Source organism: Pleurodeles waltl, chromosome 4_2 (genome assembly GCF_031143425.1).
Source record: "Pleurodeles waltl isolate 20211129_DDA chromosome 4_2, aPleWal1.hap1.20221129, whole genome shotgun sequence".
Taxonomy (NCBI): Eukaryota; Metazoa; Chordata; class Amphibia; order Caudata; family Salamandridae; genus Pleurodeles; species Pleurodeles waltl.
In genome coordinates, this window is record NC_090443.1 from 153,792,208 (window position 1) to 153,808,394 (window position 16,187).

The 16,187-nt window shown below is 47.0% G+C and overlaps 1 protein-coding gene across 3 annotated transcripts in view; it reads right to left on the minus strand.

Annotated features, from left to right (window-relative positions):
- GPR84 (G protein-coupled receptor 84) overlaps positions 1-11,020 on the minus strand; it is a 60,609-nt gene extending 49,589 nt beyond the window's left edge. Inside the window, exon 1 of one of the 3 annotated variants that reach the window (XM_069231017.1) lies at positions 10,706-11,020. Coding sequence is in view for 1 of the 3 variants with exons in the window: in XM_069231015.1 (XP_069087116.1) it covers positions 7,766-7,779 (14 nt within the window). In the remaining 2 variants the exon portion in view is untranslated. Of the gene's footprint in view, positions 1-7,765; positions 8,267-10,705 lie in introns of those variants that run through there. The other 2 variants (XM_069231016.1, XM_069231015.1) reach the window with 2 other exon arrangements.
- Between the last annotated feature and the right edge of the window lie 5,167 nt (positions 11,021-16,187).

Here is a 16,187-nt window from a genome sequence, read left to right on the forward strand (position 1 = left end):
ATGGTTTCAGTATTCGGTGCACAAGATCCAAACCCCACTTTCTCCCAGAAGTGCGCTGTGCAATAACACTAACTCACATAGATCGAGCCTGCTTACCGCCTCTCCAGAGTGGAGAACGAATGCTGCCCTGACGAGCACGACCGCTGTCCTTTTGTTGCCAAGGTTTCCTTCCCCCACCTCGCACCTCAGCTCTCGTCTTCGTTTTCGCGTGGCTTATTCGCTTAAAGTTCCTCTGCCACACTGCCACTTGATGAAGAACATCAATCCTGGGCATGACAGTATAGCAGTGCTCAAAGAGACTTATCAGCACTACTGTGCTAAAAGATGCTCATATCATTTCTAACAGTGACCCTGTCACCATTATTGCTCGCTTCAGTGTTTGATTCTCTCTCCTCCAGTTACAAAAATGCAGGCAATAAACCGCCACTGTCAGGGAAAGCTACCTCTAACCTCAATCTTGTGACATTTGAAAGCAGGTGCCAGCCAAATGTAACCCACAGGTCACAGCAAGCATATGTGCACTATACAGCAGTGGTTCCCAACCTTTTGACTTCTTTGGACCCCCACTTTATCATTACTGGAACCTGGGGACCCCCACTGAATCATTATTGGATTCCAGGGACCCCCCACTGAGTTATTACTAAAATCTGTGGACCTAATCTGCTAATATTATTTAATTTTCCAAGCAGTTGCGGACCCCCTGAGGTGGCTTCCCAGAGCACAGGTTGGGAACCACTGCTTTACAGTAAATCTTGCTATAACCCATGTGCCATACAGCCGCAGTGCATACATGCATGTGACAAACACATGACATTTCAGAGCAAGGCTTCGGTTTTCATATCCCAGAGTAACTTAACATAAGTGAGCCACTAGGCTGCCCTTCTCAGAGTCAAACAAAAATAACTATAGCCAGAGCTTTTAATCCTCAAAAGCTCAGTGTGCTGCCACCAGTGCTCTATGTCAACAATTAATGGATATTAGTCTCATGTTGCTATAGTTAACATGCGTAGTGGGTCTTCATAGGACACAGAGCAAGTTCTGAACCTTGGCATTACCAAGGACTGGCCTATGCCCCAGCATATGTGGTAGATGGGGCGTGCTGGCAGGGGAAAATAAAAATCAGGATACCTGTTTCACAGGCAGTTGCATATTCAGAGCTGGGGTATGTGCTGGTATATCACGCAGAGGACATTCAACACTGTGTGAGTATGTATTAGTTATGTAGTGCAGTGCCAAGAGGCAGTATGACATATAGAGCTGTACATAAGTCTACCGCCATTATCAAACCTAGCTGGCGAGCAATGTAGAGCTCGAATGTCCCTTATTGATTAAGGCTTCAGATCCCTTCTCATTTCTATGAGCATACCAAGGGGGTGTGAGTAAATGTAGTCCTGTTCCACCTGTTGAGTATGAAAGTGGTTGAAATGAATGTCTTTAATGTCATACCTAACTCCTAAATGTGTTAGATGTATAAACTTGTACTTAGATCTGGGACTGCACAGCTTCCACTGAGGCATTGGCAGTGTCAGACATTACAAAGTCCTCAATTATTTTGGGAAGGAATTTTGTTTTCTTGCAATGATATTTTCACTAAATAACATTATTCACTCCTTCATAGTGCAGAGAATGAAAGGTGTTCCTAACACAGCCTGTGCATGTGGTCTGTGTTGGACCTGGCCTGCAGGGTCATCCCCAAGCTTTTTGACTTCCTCATCCTATTTTTCCTCTTGTTGTTGGCTTTATGACCCTAAGGACTTTATCACTGCTGATCAGTTCTAGAGTGTAAGTGTGCTCCCTTTTAAATGAGGTACAGTTGGTTTACACCTGTTTGGCTTATTTAATTTACCTGTAAGTCCCTTGTAAAGTGGTATACCATATACCCAGGGCCTGTAAATTAAATGCTAATAGTGGGCCTGCAGCACAGATTGTGCCACCCACAGAAGTTCCCTTTCAAGCATCTCTCAGGCCTGCCCCTGCAGGGCCTGCGTTCACAGTTTACTGCCACATTGCTAGAAAAGTCAAACTACTTGCCATGGCCTAAACTCCCTTTTTACTACACCTAAGTCACCACTAACGTAGGCCCTAGATAACCCTATGGATAGGGTGCTGTGTATGTAAAAGGTAGGATATATGTCTTTGTGTACTACATGCCCTAGTAGTGATAAACAGCCTATTTAGTTATTCACTACTGTGAGCGCTGCTCCTCTCATAGGATTGCATTGAAAATGCCCTAACATATGTCTAAGTGGTATCTTCTCATCTATAAGGAATAGCATGGCCATGTTTAGTATGTTTAGAATGGTAGTGGGAAATCCTGTATATTGGTGTAGGTAGATTTTTTATTACCATTGGAGAAACGCCCCTTTTAGAATGTGGGCATTTATCTGTACTTATACCTCTAGTGCTTTTGCAGCCTGACTTCAATCCACGCCTGGGGCAGGGTGACAGCGCCACTTGGTGCATACTTTCCAGACAGCCATCACACAGAAGGGGTTGGTGTGACTGAAGAAACATCTGCATATTGATAGTTTTCCTGGACTGAGGAGAGGGAGGGTCGTTCACACCTAACGTGAATAGACTGTGTCCTGCCCTCACACAATGGACTGATTACCCCCTACTAATGTCTGGAGAGAGGGCTGGGTTGAAAGGGTGTTGTGCTTGACTTGAAAGGACTCCTTTGAAGTTTTATCCTGAACAAAGGCATTTTTTTGTGTAATTAGAGGGCTCTTGCTTCTGATGGGCAGAGCACTTTTAGAACTGGGACTGACCTTCTGCCAGAAGGGCTGCTGGACTACACAAAGGATTCATCTGGACTGCTTTTCTTTTGATGCCCTGATATCTGGTGTCTGCTAGGAAGCCCAAGGGACTCATCTGGATTGCTTTTCTGTCTGCTGCCCTGATGCCAGCCCGCTCCCTGACTCTGGACTGCCAAGGTTCTGTGGGATTGCTAGGAGGAACCACCACCTGAGCCTCTTCTTGTGTGCTGGCCTGCCAGTCCCTTTTGTGTCCCCCCTTTAGTGTTTCCCAGGAAGCCCAGCGTGGAGAGGGCACTGTTTTCCTGCTCCTTGGCCACTAACGCTTGCAAGCGCTTTATATTGTCCCTTCACTTTTTCAGCATATGGTGAGCAGTTCCCTTCTTATCTCCTCAGATTCATGGTGAGCAAGTAATCACAACCCTCTCGCCTTGTCTGGATTGCCCATTTTTATTTCTTAGCTCATTGTGGGATTTCAGTCGACGGAGGTACCGCTCTGCATTGTGGCCAACTCTGTGAAAGGAGTGTGGTGGGTGATCACCTTCCCCGCACCCACTCCTTCTTTGATGCGGGCCATGCCGAAGACCCAGGAGACACAGTTAGCCTGTAATCGGAGGGTTGCCTAGCAGCAACAGTATGAGGATGTTTCATTGTTTGCTTCCCTAATGATGATGATCTGACAACTGCTTGCCTAGCAGAGTATTACTGAGATGTCATTTTTGGTCTTATGTTTTATGCAATACAGTTTATTTTTATATAACTTGTTGTGGATTGTTCTATGTGATGTATTTATTGTGTGACTAATGTTCTGCAAACGCTTTACACATTGCCTCTCAGATAAGCCTGACTGCTTGTGCCAAGCTACCAAGAGGGTGAGCAGGGGTTATCTTGGGTGTGTAACACACTCGCCCTGACTAGAGTGGTGGTCCCTGCCTGTCTGAGGTGCCTATACTGGCCAGCCAAGACCCAATTTCTAACAGTCTGACAATTGGAGGTCAAGGGGTTTCAATTCCATCTCATGTGAAACATTCAATACCAGTGGCCTGGAAGGAGCTGAGCTTCTCTATCTAGGCCCGATGGTGCCAAAAGGGGGACATCTAGCGTGTGAAGAAAGTACATGAAAAAAATAGTGAGCATTTGTCTCTGAGTCATGCAGGATTTAACAGATGGTACAATGAGTTCAGTATTATTTCTGGATTAAGACACATCAATATTGGGAACGTAGGGCCATATGTACCAACGAATTTTCCCATAGACACAGAATGGGTAAAACCCCTTGCTACATCTGGCCTGTAATGTCTTCTTTTGACATTCCTCTATGTTTGTGAATTTTATGGGAAAATAAAAAATAAACACACCTATCACCCTTGGTGGGGTGGGGTAAGTCATTCTATGCCAGTGACCCTTCATAGACAGGGATCTCAACTGCAGCCTAGGTCCATGGAAAATAATATTTTCCATGAAAACTGCTCATTTTCATTGGAAACAACCACCTGGTTAATTGTTTTTGGAAGATGTGAACATATATACACCCACATCCTTGGCTAAGGCAGGGCAAGCAAAATACACCACCTACTCCCCCCCCCCCAAACCCAGGCAAACTACATATAAATTATGGCTTCAAGTAAGGACAGCTGTATGACAAAAAATCTAATCGCCTCCCTCTGGTATGGTGGGGGAGCAGTGGAAATGGCCCCCACACCCTGTCCATGGACAAGGTGAGAGTGGAAAATATACTACTTCCTTATGCAAGACGGGGGGAACGATATAAATCCCTTACCCTTTGCCCATAGCATGTGACGCTATCTACCCCTCTGTAGGAAGCTGGCTCTGTATATACTATATCAAAATGGGAAATAGTGTGCACAGAGTCCACGAATTCCCCAGAGGCTTAACAGAGTCTAAAGAAGATAATACTAATGCCCTCTTTCGTTGTAGTGTGGTCGAGCAGTTAGGCTTATCAGAGGGTAGTGCAAAGCATTTGTTGTACACAAAAAGACAATAAAGGAAGCACACACTCAATGACTAACTCCAGGCCAATTGTTTTTATACAGCAAAAATATACTTATTTACTTTATTTCTAGAACTACAAAATTCAGTTTGCAGGTAATTACATTTGCAAGTAGGTAGTAAGCATATGTATGAACAGCACTTTGTTTCAATTTGGCAGGTTAAACGGTTTTCAAGACCATAGCAAATATTTGTTTTAAAAGTTGACAGTACAATTTTCAAAGACAGTTCTGGGGGAAGAATAGTTAGTACAGTTTCAAGGTAAGTACGAGACTTCCAATTCCAGCCTCTGGGGGTTAGGATGTCCACAGGTTGAGGTTCAAGTTAACTCTATACCCCCACTACCAGCCACATGGGGCCGGCCAGGTGCAGAGGTCAAAGATGATGCAAGATTTAAAATGGGCTCCTATGGAGACTGGGGGAACTCTGAATAAGGCCTGCTTGAAGGTAAGTACCCGGGGCTTCAGAGGGCAGACCTGGAGGGTATAGGTGAGCACTGGGGGTCACAGGTCAGCACCAAAACATACACCCTCAGCAGCACAGGGGTGGTCGGTGAAGGATGCAAACTTAGCATCTGGGTCCCAATGCTTTTCAATGGGTGACCCCGGGGGTCACAAGTTGGCTGCAGCCTGGATCCAGGGGGTCAGTTCTGAAAAACCACAAGCAGACAGTGAGGAGGACCTTCTGCTGTACGTTGCTGCAACTGATGTCGGGTTCCCCAAGGCCAGGGGGCTGCGGGTCCAGGACACCTTTTGGCATCAGGAATCTTCGGCTGGATCTTTCACAGGCAGGGGGCCCCTCTGGATTTATTCTGCAGGCATCGTTGTGGGAGACAGGAGGGGTCAATCCAGGGTGGACACTAGGTCAGAATTGCCTGGCGACCAGTAGACACTAGGTCAGAATTGCCTGGGGACCAGCTCTAGTCCGTTGAGCCACCTGGACACGGGCCATGGGTGTCAGGTGCAGAGTAGGCAGGACTCGTGGATCCGGAGAGTTCTGGAGTCCTTTATTGGAGTTTCTTTCTGGACATGGCCGCTGTCCACAAGAGATCTTGGTCCTCTGTAGTGCAGGCAGTCCTCTTGAGGCTTTTAAGATGCTGATGGTCCTGCAGGATGCATCGCCTTTTTGTAGCAGGGGCTTCAGAAACTGGAGACAGGCCAGTAGATCTGGGGCCAAATCAATTGGTGTCTTAAGTCTACTCTGCTGGGGATCAACTTAGAAGTCCTTTTTTTTTCTTGATGTTGTCTTCTTGAGGTCGCCAGCAATCTGATGAGCTAGGCTCAGTGGAGCCCTTAAATCCTGGATTTAGGGGTGTTACAGGGGTCAGAGAGAAGTAGCCGATGGCTACTGACCCTGAGGGCGGATACACCCTTCCAGTGTCCACTCTCTTTGGGGAGGGGGACACAGACCTAAACCTATAGGGGTGGTCCTAGCTGAAATGCTCACTCCTCCTTGTTTTTCCTAATTTTCCTCCCGGACTTGCTGCCAAAAGTGGGGCTTTGTCCAGGAACGGGCATCCCAAAGCTGGAGTGCCCTGGGTCACTGTAACAAGAGGCCTGAGCCTTTGAGGCTCACCGCCAGGTGTTACAGTTGGTCCAGGGGGGAGGTGTTGAGCACCTCCACCCAGTGCAGGCTTTGTTTTTGGCCACAGAGAGCACAAAGGCTCTCATCCCATGTGGTCAGAAACGCATCTGGAAGTAGCAGGTTGGCACAGACTGGTCAGTTCTGCACTAGAATTTTGGCTAAATTATGGGGGCATCTCTAAGATGCACTCTGGATGCATTTTTCAATAAATCTAATACTGGCATAAGTGTGGGTTTATTGTGCTGAGAAGTTTGATACCAAACTTCCCAGACTCCAGTGGAGCAATCATTGAGCTGTGGAGTTTGTAATGACAAACTCCCAGCCCATGCACTTTATATGGCCACACTGCACTTACAATGTCTAAGAATGGACTTAGACACCGTAGGGACATATTGCTCATGCAGCTAAGCCCTCACCTGTGGTGTAGTGCACACTACCTTAGGGCTGTAAGGCCTGCTAGAGGGGTGACTTACCAATGCCACAAACAGTGGTTTGTGGCATGCACCCTAAGAGGGGTGCCATGCCGACTGTTTTTTCTCCCCACCACCACACACAGGCTGCAATGGCTGTGTGCATGTGCTTGGTGAGGTGTCCCCTAGGGTGGCATAATACATGCTGCAACCCTTGTGGACCTTCCCTGGCCTTAGGGCCCTTGGTACTATGGGTACCTTTTACAAGGGACTTAACTGTGTGCCGAGGCGTGCCAATTATGCGACCAATGGTACAGTTTTTGGGAAAGAACACTAGTGCTGGGGGAGGTTAGCAGGATCCCAGCACACTCAGTCAAGTTAGCATCAATATCAGGCAAAAAGTGGGGGGTAACCATGCCAAAAAGGGGCCCTTTCCTACACCCTCCCACTCTTGCAAAAGATGGAGGTATCTAAAGCAATCTAACCCCTGCCCTTAGGTACGGTGGGGACAAAAGTGGAAAATTTTCCCCATGCTTGAATGAAGCAAATTGACTCAACAACCTATCCCAGTGCCCTTTGTAAGACGGTGCAAAATGCTGCCAATGCACACCTACCCTTCCCTATGAGAAAGGCTTGCTGCCAAAACAAATTAAAGGAGCAATGAAAATCAATGCAAATTCCAGGAGAAAACTAAAGTTAAAGGGGAATTAATGTGGAGGGGGGTCCACCCCTAAACCTCGAAGGGCATGAAATTCACTTAAGGTACCACTTTAACCTTAGCTCACACACCACAGGCATACTCACTCAACTGTAACCAACATATACTCGTTCCAGCATCAAACAAGCATTCCCACATAAAACACCACATTAATAATGTACACTTGAGATGTATTATTAGAGCACATGACACCCTCGTGTATAAAGAAAAACATCTTTTAACAATTCACATTAGCTTAATTTGCAGTACTGTTGTTATGTAATTGTGGTAAAGACTAAGGTAGAACTTACTGTTGCCAAACCATCGCATGGTTAGAGCATGCTTCAGAACTCCCAGAGTGTAACGCCCTCCTGGAATTAACCGCGGTTATATGCAGATGAATACATGACTGTCCAAGTTCCCCTGATCACAGCGTGTCCTGTAATTCCGAGGACATGATCCCATCTTCACAGAGAAAACACCCGCCTCAAGTACAAATGAACCCCGATCTCTCGTCATAAAAGGATCACACGATAAGCAGAAATGTTCACCGTCTCAGCGTGTAACTGCCAAAAATGGGTTGGATTCCACGGGAGAAGTCGTTTAACAAGCACCTCGTGTTATTCCTTTCCAACCGCCTGCAAGTCATTTCATTTAGAGCAGTCTCATTTAAAAATATAAAAAAAAGGATCCAGCGATCCCAACCAGTTCCTCCGAGTGAAATAACTGTATTTACGAGAAAAACCTCATGTCAAAAATAATCCCCAGCAGCCCTCGTGTGTCCCTCCATATGGAAAACATGTCTGACTTTAAGAGAGCTCAGGTTACAACAGCATTATCGCACATCATGCTGTGCCCCTCCTCGTGTAAATATTTCCTGCTACCAAAGAAATTTTTATTCCCTGGGGAGCATTTCCACAGAGCTCCAACGTAAAAGTATACTCTCCAGCGCCTGCCCACTACCCCACCTTATGTAAGCACTCTAATCTGAGAATGTTCCACTGATATGGACTAGCTTCACCCTCTGCCTGGGCAGTGAATGACTGCCTTGGAAGTATACCTATCCACAAATCATTAAATCATGCACCCCTCCCCCACTAGGCTTTAACTGGGCCGGGTTCGGGCATCACGCCCGGCAGCAATTAAAAAGTGCCTTTGAAACAGGTACCTAAGGGCCCGGTTCTTAACTACAAAGCCAAACGCGCAGATTTATTTATCTACAATAACTCTAAAGGACCGTAAGCTAACGCTGTTTCTGTTTACAATGCAGATATTTTACTTTATCTTACTTCCCTAAAAGTATTTAGTTTTCCCAGATGTGTTTCTGCAGTTTGTTATGTGACTTACGACCTAGGGGCATTGCACAGTGCATACTAAGAACTGAGTCGACTCTAGGTTTATGGCTGAGTTCATATTGTGTGTTGGTCTTCATGTCTCGGATGATTGAGGACATTACGCAAGCGTCTAACAGTGCCCTTTAGTCAGTAATGTTTAATTCACACTTTAATATTTTCAGAATTGAAACATTTTTATTCTAAATATAGACTACAATGTCATTATTGTTACTCTTTCTTAGGTCGAGCACAGCAGCGGCAAGCGCTACCTTTCCGGCGTGTTGGTATGTATCTGGGATTTCAACCATGCCCATCTACCCCATAGCAGCCCATCACTATCACTCATTCATGGGCTCGACATTCAAAAATCCTTTGTTTTCGTTGGTAACTGCTTTCAGTTTGTCCCTCCTTAGGGCGGTTTTGTTACCCCTTAGACATGACCCTGTTACATGGATGATTGCACTTTTGCCGTACCATTGACTGCCAGCTAACTTATTTTTCCTTTTGTCTCTCTCCTTCCCGTTCACGGCGGCGCTTTGAATCGGCTCACTTATGTCAACTGTTTTACTTTTTATGTTCAGTTTGTGTGGCAAGACACGTCCAGTTAGGACTTTACAACTCTTATAGCTCCAACTCGAGCAAACGTGAGACCCATTACATTGCAAATGCTTGTTTATACAGCTAATACGCAAGGACAAAGCCAATAGGTCTGTTGTTTTTTTGCATATGTTCGTTGTTGTGTCATATGTGTGACTGCATAGCACAGAAGGATCCACAAAGTACAGAGGGCCCCCCCTCCCTATTACAGAGGGATCCACATAGTGGTCAGGCGGTAAGATGTGTGAAGCGCGATTTAAGTTCCCATGTTTTAAGCCCATTTTTATTTACATAGGCTACTCCTCCTGGAAAGGATCAGGAGTTATGCTTCTTTGGCCGTCCTCCTTTCAGAGACACCCCCTCCCTCACGCCTTCTTTATCCCACTTACAGCGCTGCTACTCCCACCCCGGCAACCAACAAGGAAAATGGCCACTTTCCAAGTCTATCTTACATCGAAATCCGGAAAAAAGTATGTTCCACTGGTTTTCATCTATGAAAACAGCACTGAGTTCGAAGCTGAATCAGTTTGTCACATTTCGTGAGCAGCAAAACTCAATATTGATTTGCTACTTTTTTGCCCTGGCACAAAATCTTTATGTAAACGCGTTTGCTTGACTGCGGAAATGCTGAACTCGTAAAGGCCAAATGTGTGTGGAATGGATTTCCTTAAGGTTTGTGGTGGCGTGCTGAAAGTGCAACCTCCATGCCGCGAACGTGTCCCTCTCGCTCACTGGCAGCGCTTGTCCTCACAGCTCTCCACCAGTACTATCACTGGCGTTTCTCAGGGTGTGTGTCCCATCTATATGGAATGCCAGTTTTAAGGGACGCCCTCTCAATGCTAGCACTCCCACACAACCACCCAAATGAATCTTATATCAGATATATATTTTGACCCCTACTCTGCTACAACTTAATATTGTAAGTGAGAATAACGTGAATTTGTGTAACAGTCTCAGACCCCTAAATCATTAAAGCTCAACGATATAACAAAACTACTATTCCAGACGTCGATTTTGGAAGATTGAAAGGGAGTCGTGGAAACCAAATGTAGCACAAAGGTCTCTGATGTAGGCACACGAACCCGCAGAGCTTTCCTGCCACCTTTAGCAAAGTACTTAAAGTCAAACTAAATGATTTGTAACAGAGACCCTCTTAAAGGTACTCTAAAGGGGTCTGCTGTGAGCTGTGGATCGCAGATCTGTGAAGCATCCATATGTGCCTCGCCTAGTTACCGCACTAAGTGAAGGGTGTTCAATCATAAAGTCGTTTTTTATGGCGAGAGGAGCTTCCAAAGTTCAGGTTCCCGCTCTTTGACATACCTGCAGCACTGACTGATGGGGCGTGCGCCCTCGCACCTTAGAGAAACCCCTCAGACACTTGCGTCTTCTGGGCGCTGGGGCTGTGGGTCCGCAGTCCTGCTGTCCCTGCTCTCTTGGGCTCCTCGAGGCCTGTGCTAGCCCCTGCCTCCCTCCTCAGATGATGATTTCCAAGCCGCTGGGGCCAGCACGCCTGTTTTTAATGGGAGGCTCCCGCCCCTCGGTCATGAAACTGGCCTGGCAGGTGGGAGGCATGTCCCTGCAGAAGCAGACAGAGCCAGGTATGTAGGCGCGGAACCAGACGGGGAGGGGCGGCGGGGGCCCGAGACTTCCTTCTGAAGACCCAGTGCCACGGGCCGGAAACCCAGACTCGCTCCCCAGAAGGTATTCAAGTCCTGAATCATCTAATGAGTTATGCGAGTATGACACACACAAAACATCTCCCAGATTTCACAATTCTCTTTATGTACGTTAGGTGGTTCTTCACTGAAGAGGCGAGGATGGCTTCCGGACTTGGAGTGAAGGCCCAGTGCCCATGTTATTGTAGAGTTCCACTATAAACACACTTAACAAGATGGCGTAATTGATACTCAAGTTACTGTTAACCATTTTATTGACCTCGGGGGGATGGGAGGCAAATTTTCCCATCAGGGATTCGTACCAGTGCCCCATAGGTTTAGACTAGACACAGCTATCTACAGCAAGACACAACCCACTGAGCATTCTTTTGAGGAAGTATTCCTGCTGAAGACGTGGTGCTGCCACTCACACTTAAAAATACAGCAGAAGTACTCACGGGTTACTGTTTCCAAACCGACTGTGGCTCTGCTCACGTTCTCAGGCAAAGGTGGTATGTCCCATCCCACTGAATGCTGCAGGCCACAAGCAGCGCAGTAACACATGGTGCCGCTTCTTGCCATGTCTGTGCTTTCTTTATGTGGCCATGATTGGTAGTTGTTCCTCTCCTACCGAAGGAGCTTCCCTCGAGCCAAGCTCTCCCTTCTTTCCTTCCTGCTCGAGAGTCCCCAGCCCTTGGTCCCTCCTACTCCTTTTCCTTCTTGGTTGAAGTGGTCATTGTCCTGTGTGTTCCCAGGTTCTGCAGTCCTAGGTGTTTGTAGGAGGCTAGCCTGGTTTGTAGTGGGTACCTAAGTTACTTCCACCTTATAACAGGTCCAGTTATCCCTTATCAGTGAAATGTAGGCAGCGTCTAGCAGCTGAGGCTGTCTAGAGGTAGCTGGAGCAGAGCAGCCAAGGCTGAACTAGGAGACATGCAAAGCTCTTGCAAGACCACTACAGTTACACAGTAATTATACACAATAGAAGACAATCCTCAGTTTTACCGAAAATAAAAGTACTTTATTTTAGTGACACATGGCCAAAAATATCTTAGAGGCAATACTCCTTCTGGAGGTAAGTACTATACCCAATATATACACTAGTAACCAAAATCAAGTGAGTACACAGTCAGAATATAGTGCAAACAGTGAAAAACACAATAGATTGCAATGGGTCTAGGGGCAACACAAACCATATACTAAAATAGTGGAATGCGAAAGTCGGATTTCCCCCTAGGCAAGTGTAGTGTGTAGAGGGGTGCTGGGAGTGTAAGAAAACACCAACGGTAAGTAAAGTACCCCACCCCAGAGCCCAGGAAAGCAGGAGTAAAGTACATCAAGTTTCCTCAGGACACTAGAAGTCGTGATAGAGGATAATGCAAGAACCAAGCAAGACTGCAAGAAACCAACAATGGATTCCTGGACCTGAAGACCTGTGGAGAGAGGAGACCAAGTCCAGAAGACGATGAAGAGTCCAGGAAGAACATGAGCCCCTGCCAACCTAGAAGAAGGTGCAAAAGTGGATTCTCCGGTTGGAAGAAAAGTACAGAAATACACCAAAGAAAGTAGGTGCAGGTTCCTGCTTGGTGCAGGAGTTGTCCCACGTTGAGTCGTTGGATGCAGGCAGTTTGCATCGCTGGATTCCCCTAACAAGCCTTTGTTTACGCAAATACGCATTTTGCGTCAGGGAGGCTATGTCCAGGCCCAGGAGGGACCTGGGGGTCTCAACTCGGACTGAGGAGACAGAGGGGGCACTCAGCACTTTAGAGAGCCCTCAGAAGACCAGGCAGCACCCACAAGAGTCCCAGGACACAGGGACAAAGGAGTTGCAAATTGCGGTTGTTGCAGCACTACACAGAAGGGTCCCACGCCGCCGGAGAACAACTCAGGGAGCTGAGTGTTGCAGGACAGAGTGCTGGGGACCTGAGCTGTGCATGAAAAACGTTTGGAAGAAGTGCACAGAAGCCCAAGGAGCTGCAGAAGACGCAATGCACAGGGGTACTGTCGTGGCATAGGGAGGCAAGCTCTTACCTCCACCAAACTTGGACAGCTGGACCCTTCGACAGTCAGGGTCACTTCAGTCCACCATCTGTGTTCCAGGGATCACACTGGTCGACAGGAGAGGAGTCCAAGAGTACTGGTCATCGTCGCAGAGAGGTGCCTGCTGGAGCAGGGGAGTGACTCCGTCATCCCACAGGAGATTTCTTTGGTCCTTCTGGTGCAGGATGAAGACAGGCAGTCCTGAGAGCGTGCACACCTTGGAAACTGTTGCAGTTGCTGGCTGGAGCTGAAGTTGCAGGTCACAGGAGTCTTCCTGGATACTTTGTTGCAGTTACAGCCGTTCCTGGAGCAGTCTACAGTTGATCCAATGGTCAGAAGCTGAAGCAGAGGATACAAAGGAGCCCTGGAGGAGTCTAGCAAACCGAATCTGAGGAAACACCCAGAGGAGAGACTCTAAATAGCCCTGAGAGGGGGATTTGCTACCTACCCAGGTATGCACCTATCAGGAGGGGTCTCTGACGTCACCTGCTGGCACTGGCCACTCAGAGGTCTCCAGAGGGTCCCCACACCTTGGAATCCAAGATGGCTAACGCCAGGGACACTCTGGAGGAGCTCTGGGCACCACCCCCGGGATGATGATAGACAGGGGAGTGGTCACTCCACTTTCCTTTGTCCAGTTTTGGGCCAGAGCAGGGAGTGGGGTCCCTAAACTGGTGTAGACTGGATTATGCAAGGAGGGCACAGTTTGTGCCCTTCAAAGCATTTCCAGAGGCTCTTGGAGGATACCCCTCCCATGCCTGTAACACCTATTTCCAATGAGAGCGTGTGTCACACTCCTCTCCTAAAGGTAATGCATTGTTCTGCTTTTCTGGGATTGAGCTGCTCAATCCCCAGGAGGGCAGAAACCTGTCTGTGAGGTGGCAGCAGCTGGGGCTGCAGTGGAAACCTCAGAGAGCTGGTTTGGCAGTACTGAGGGTCCATGGTGGAGCCCCAGGGTGCATAGAATGGGTCCCTCAATACCAGATTTGGATTGGGGGTTCAGTTGCACATTCTTAGACACCACACATGGCCATATTCAGAGTTACCATTGTGAAGCTACATATATGTATTGACATATATGTAGTGCACGCTTATAATGGTGTCCCCGCACTCACAAAGTCCGGCGAATTGGCCCTAGACAACGTGGGGGCACCTTTGCTAGTGCAAGGGGGCCCTCACACACAGTAACTTTGCACCTCACCTTCAGTTAAGGAAGGTTAGACATCTAGGTGACTTATAAGTTACCCGGTGCAGTGAAAAATGGCTTTGAAATAGTGTGTGCACTGTTTCACTCAGGCTGCAGTGGCAGTCCTGAAGAAAGGTTTGTATGAGCTCCTTATAGGTGGCAAAAGAAGTGATGCAGCCCATAAGGATCTCCTGGAACCCCAATGCCCTGGGTACATTATAAGGGACTTATAAGGGGGGCCCAGTGTGCCAATTAGAATTGGTATATGGTGTCACTAAACTATAGTGACACATTTGGTAAACAGAGAGAGCATAAGCACTGGAGTTCTGGTTAGCAGAACTTCAGTGACACAGTCAAGCATACTGACAGCACATATATGCCACAAACTAGGAGCACTGGGGTCCTGACTAGCAGGATCCCGGTGAGACAGTAAAAACACACTGAAAAATAGGTCTCAAATTCTGAGCACTAGGGCCCTGGCTTGCAGGATCCCAGTGAGACAGTAAAAACACACTGACAAACAGGCCAAAAATGGGAGTAACCATGCTAGAAAGAGGCTACTTTTTCTCAGTGTTATATCGACATCTGGCCCCTTGCCCCTTCATAAAGAAAACAATGACCCCTTCCCCATTTTTTATACCTCTTCACTTAACCATTAGGCGATGTATAATACTGGATGATTGGCGCAGTGGAGAAAGTTTCATCGGCTTCTTCTTGTTTCTTTCAAGGCCACAGGAGATGAGTAGGATTCTTCAAGGTCAAGGATGTCGGGCGCGTCACTTCCTTCTCCTTCGTACTTTATGAAGTGCAATGCTTTTCTCGTGATTGCCTTTCCTGGTTGCACTGTCATTATCTTTCATTTGACTTCTTTTACCTTGAGAGGTTTGGTGTCCAATTGGACGTCTGTCTTCTTCCTCTGCAGGTGTTGCGCTAGTGTGCCATGTTTGATGTCTCTTTATTTAGCTCACCGAAGCCTGTCAGCACATAGTTGAGTCTTTTCCCTCTGTGCCTTGTCTTTGTGACAAAGTTGCCTCTTCACTGGAGAAGGGATCCACACTGAAATCCTCGTCTGGATCTTCCTTCCAAAAGACACTTCAACTGGGCATTTGCCAGTAGTGCTCTGTGGGGTCATGCAGTATGCTCACAGTACCTGGAATAACACAGGGTCTATTGGTGTTCTCCGTAGTGTCCTCATGATCCTCTACACCATCGGATTGACTTGTGGCCACAGCAGTGTTATGTTCTGATAGTGAATGTTCATGTAGTCCTTGAATATTTCAAATTCCTGGCTGTTGAATGTGGGTCAGTGTCTTTCTAGGCTGCGGCAGACAATTTCAATTCCACTCGCAGAATTGACGGAATTTGGCGACTCCACATTATTCTTGTAACATGGAGTTTGAGCCAATTTCGGCCAATCACTGCATGGTGGATTTGTTTTATCCCACGAGGCTCCAAATGAGAACGAGTGAGATTTGGTATCTCCTAATGTGATTTCCGGTCACTAGGAGGACTTCTGGTGAGATTTTCTAACGTGGCAATCATGGCTTTCACAGTTAGAGGGCTACTTCTCAAGTAGATTTTCTACTTGAGTGGCAGCAAAATCAACTCAGATGACCGGGTGCTCTTGCACACCAGATGGTGACGTTTGCAGTGATTTTTCAGTATGGAAAGCACTACCGGCACTTAATCGTAGCACAAGAAGTGTCACATGCATATTTACACCTGTTGGCAGAATACCACAGAATCTGGCAAAGTTTTTATATAACTCAGGAGAATACAGTGGAAAGAAATTCTGCCCACCCCTACTTTCTTGATGATTTTGGGAATGCTGCATGTTGGGAAGAAATCCTATAGTACTAGTGTTGCCTTGTACGGACTTATGTATGTGGGAGCCATGGCCATTCCTCCATGGTTATTAGGAAGC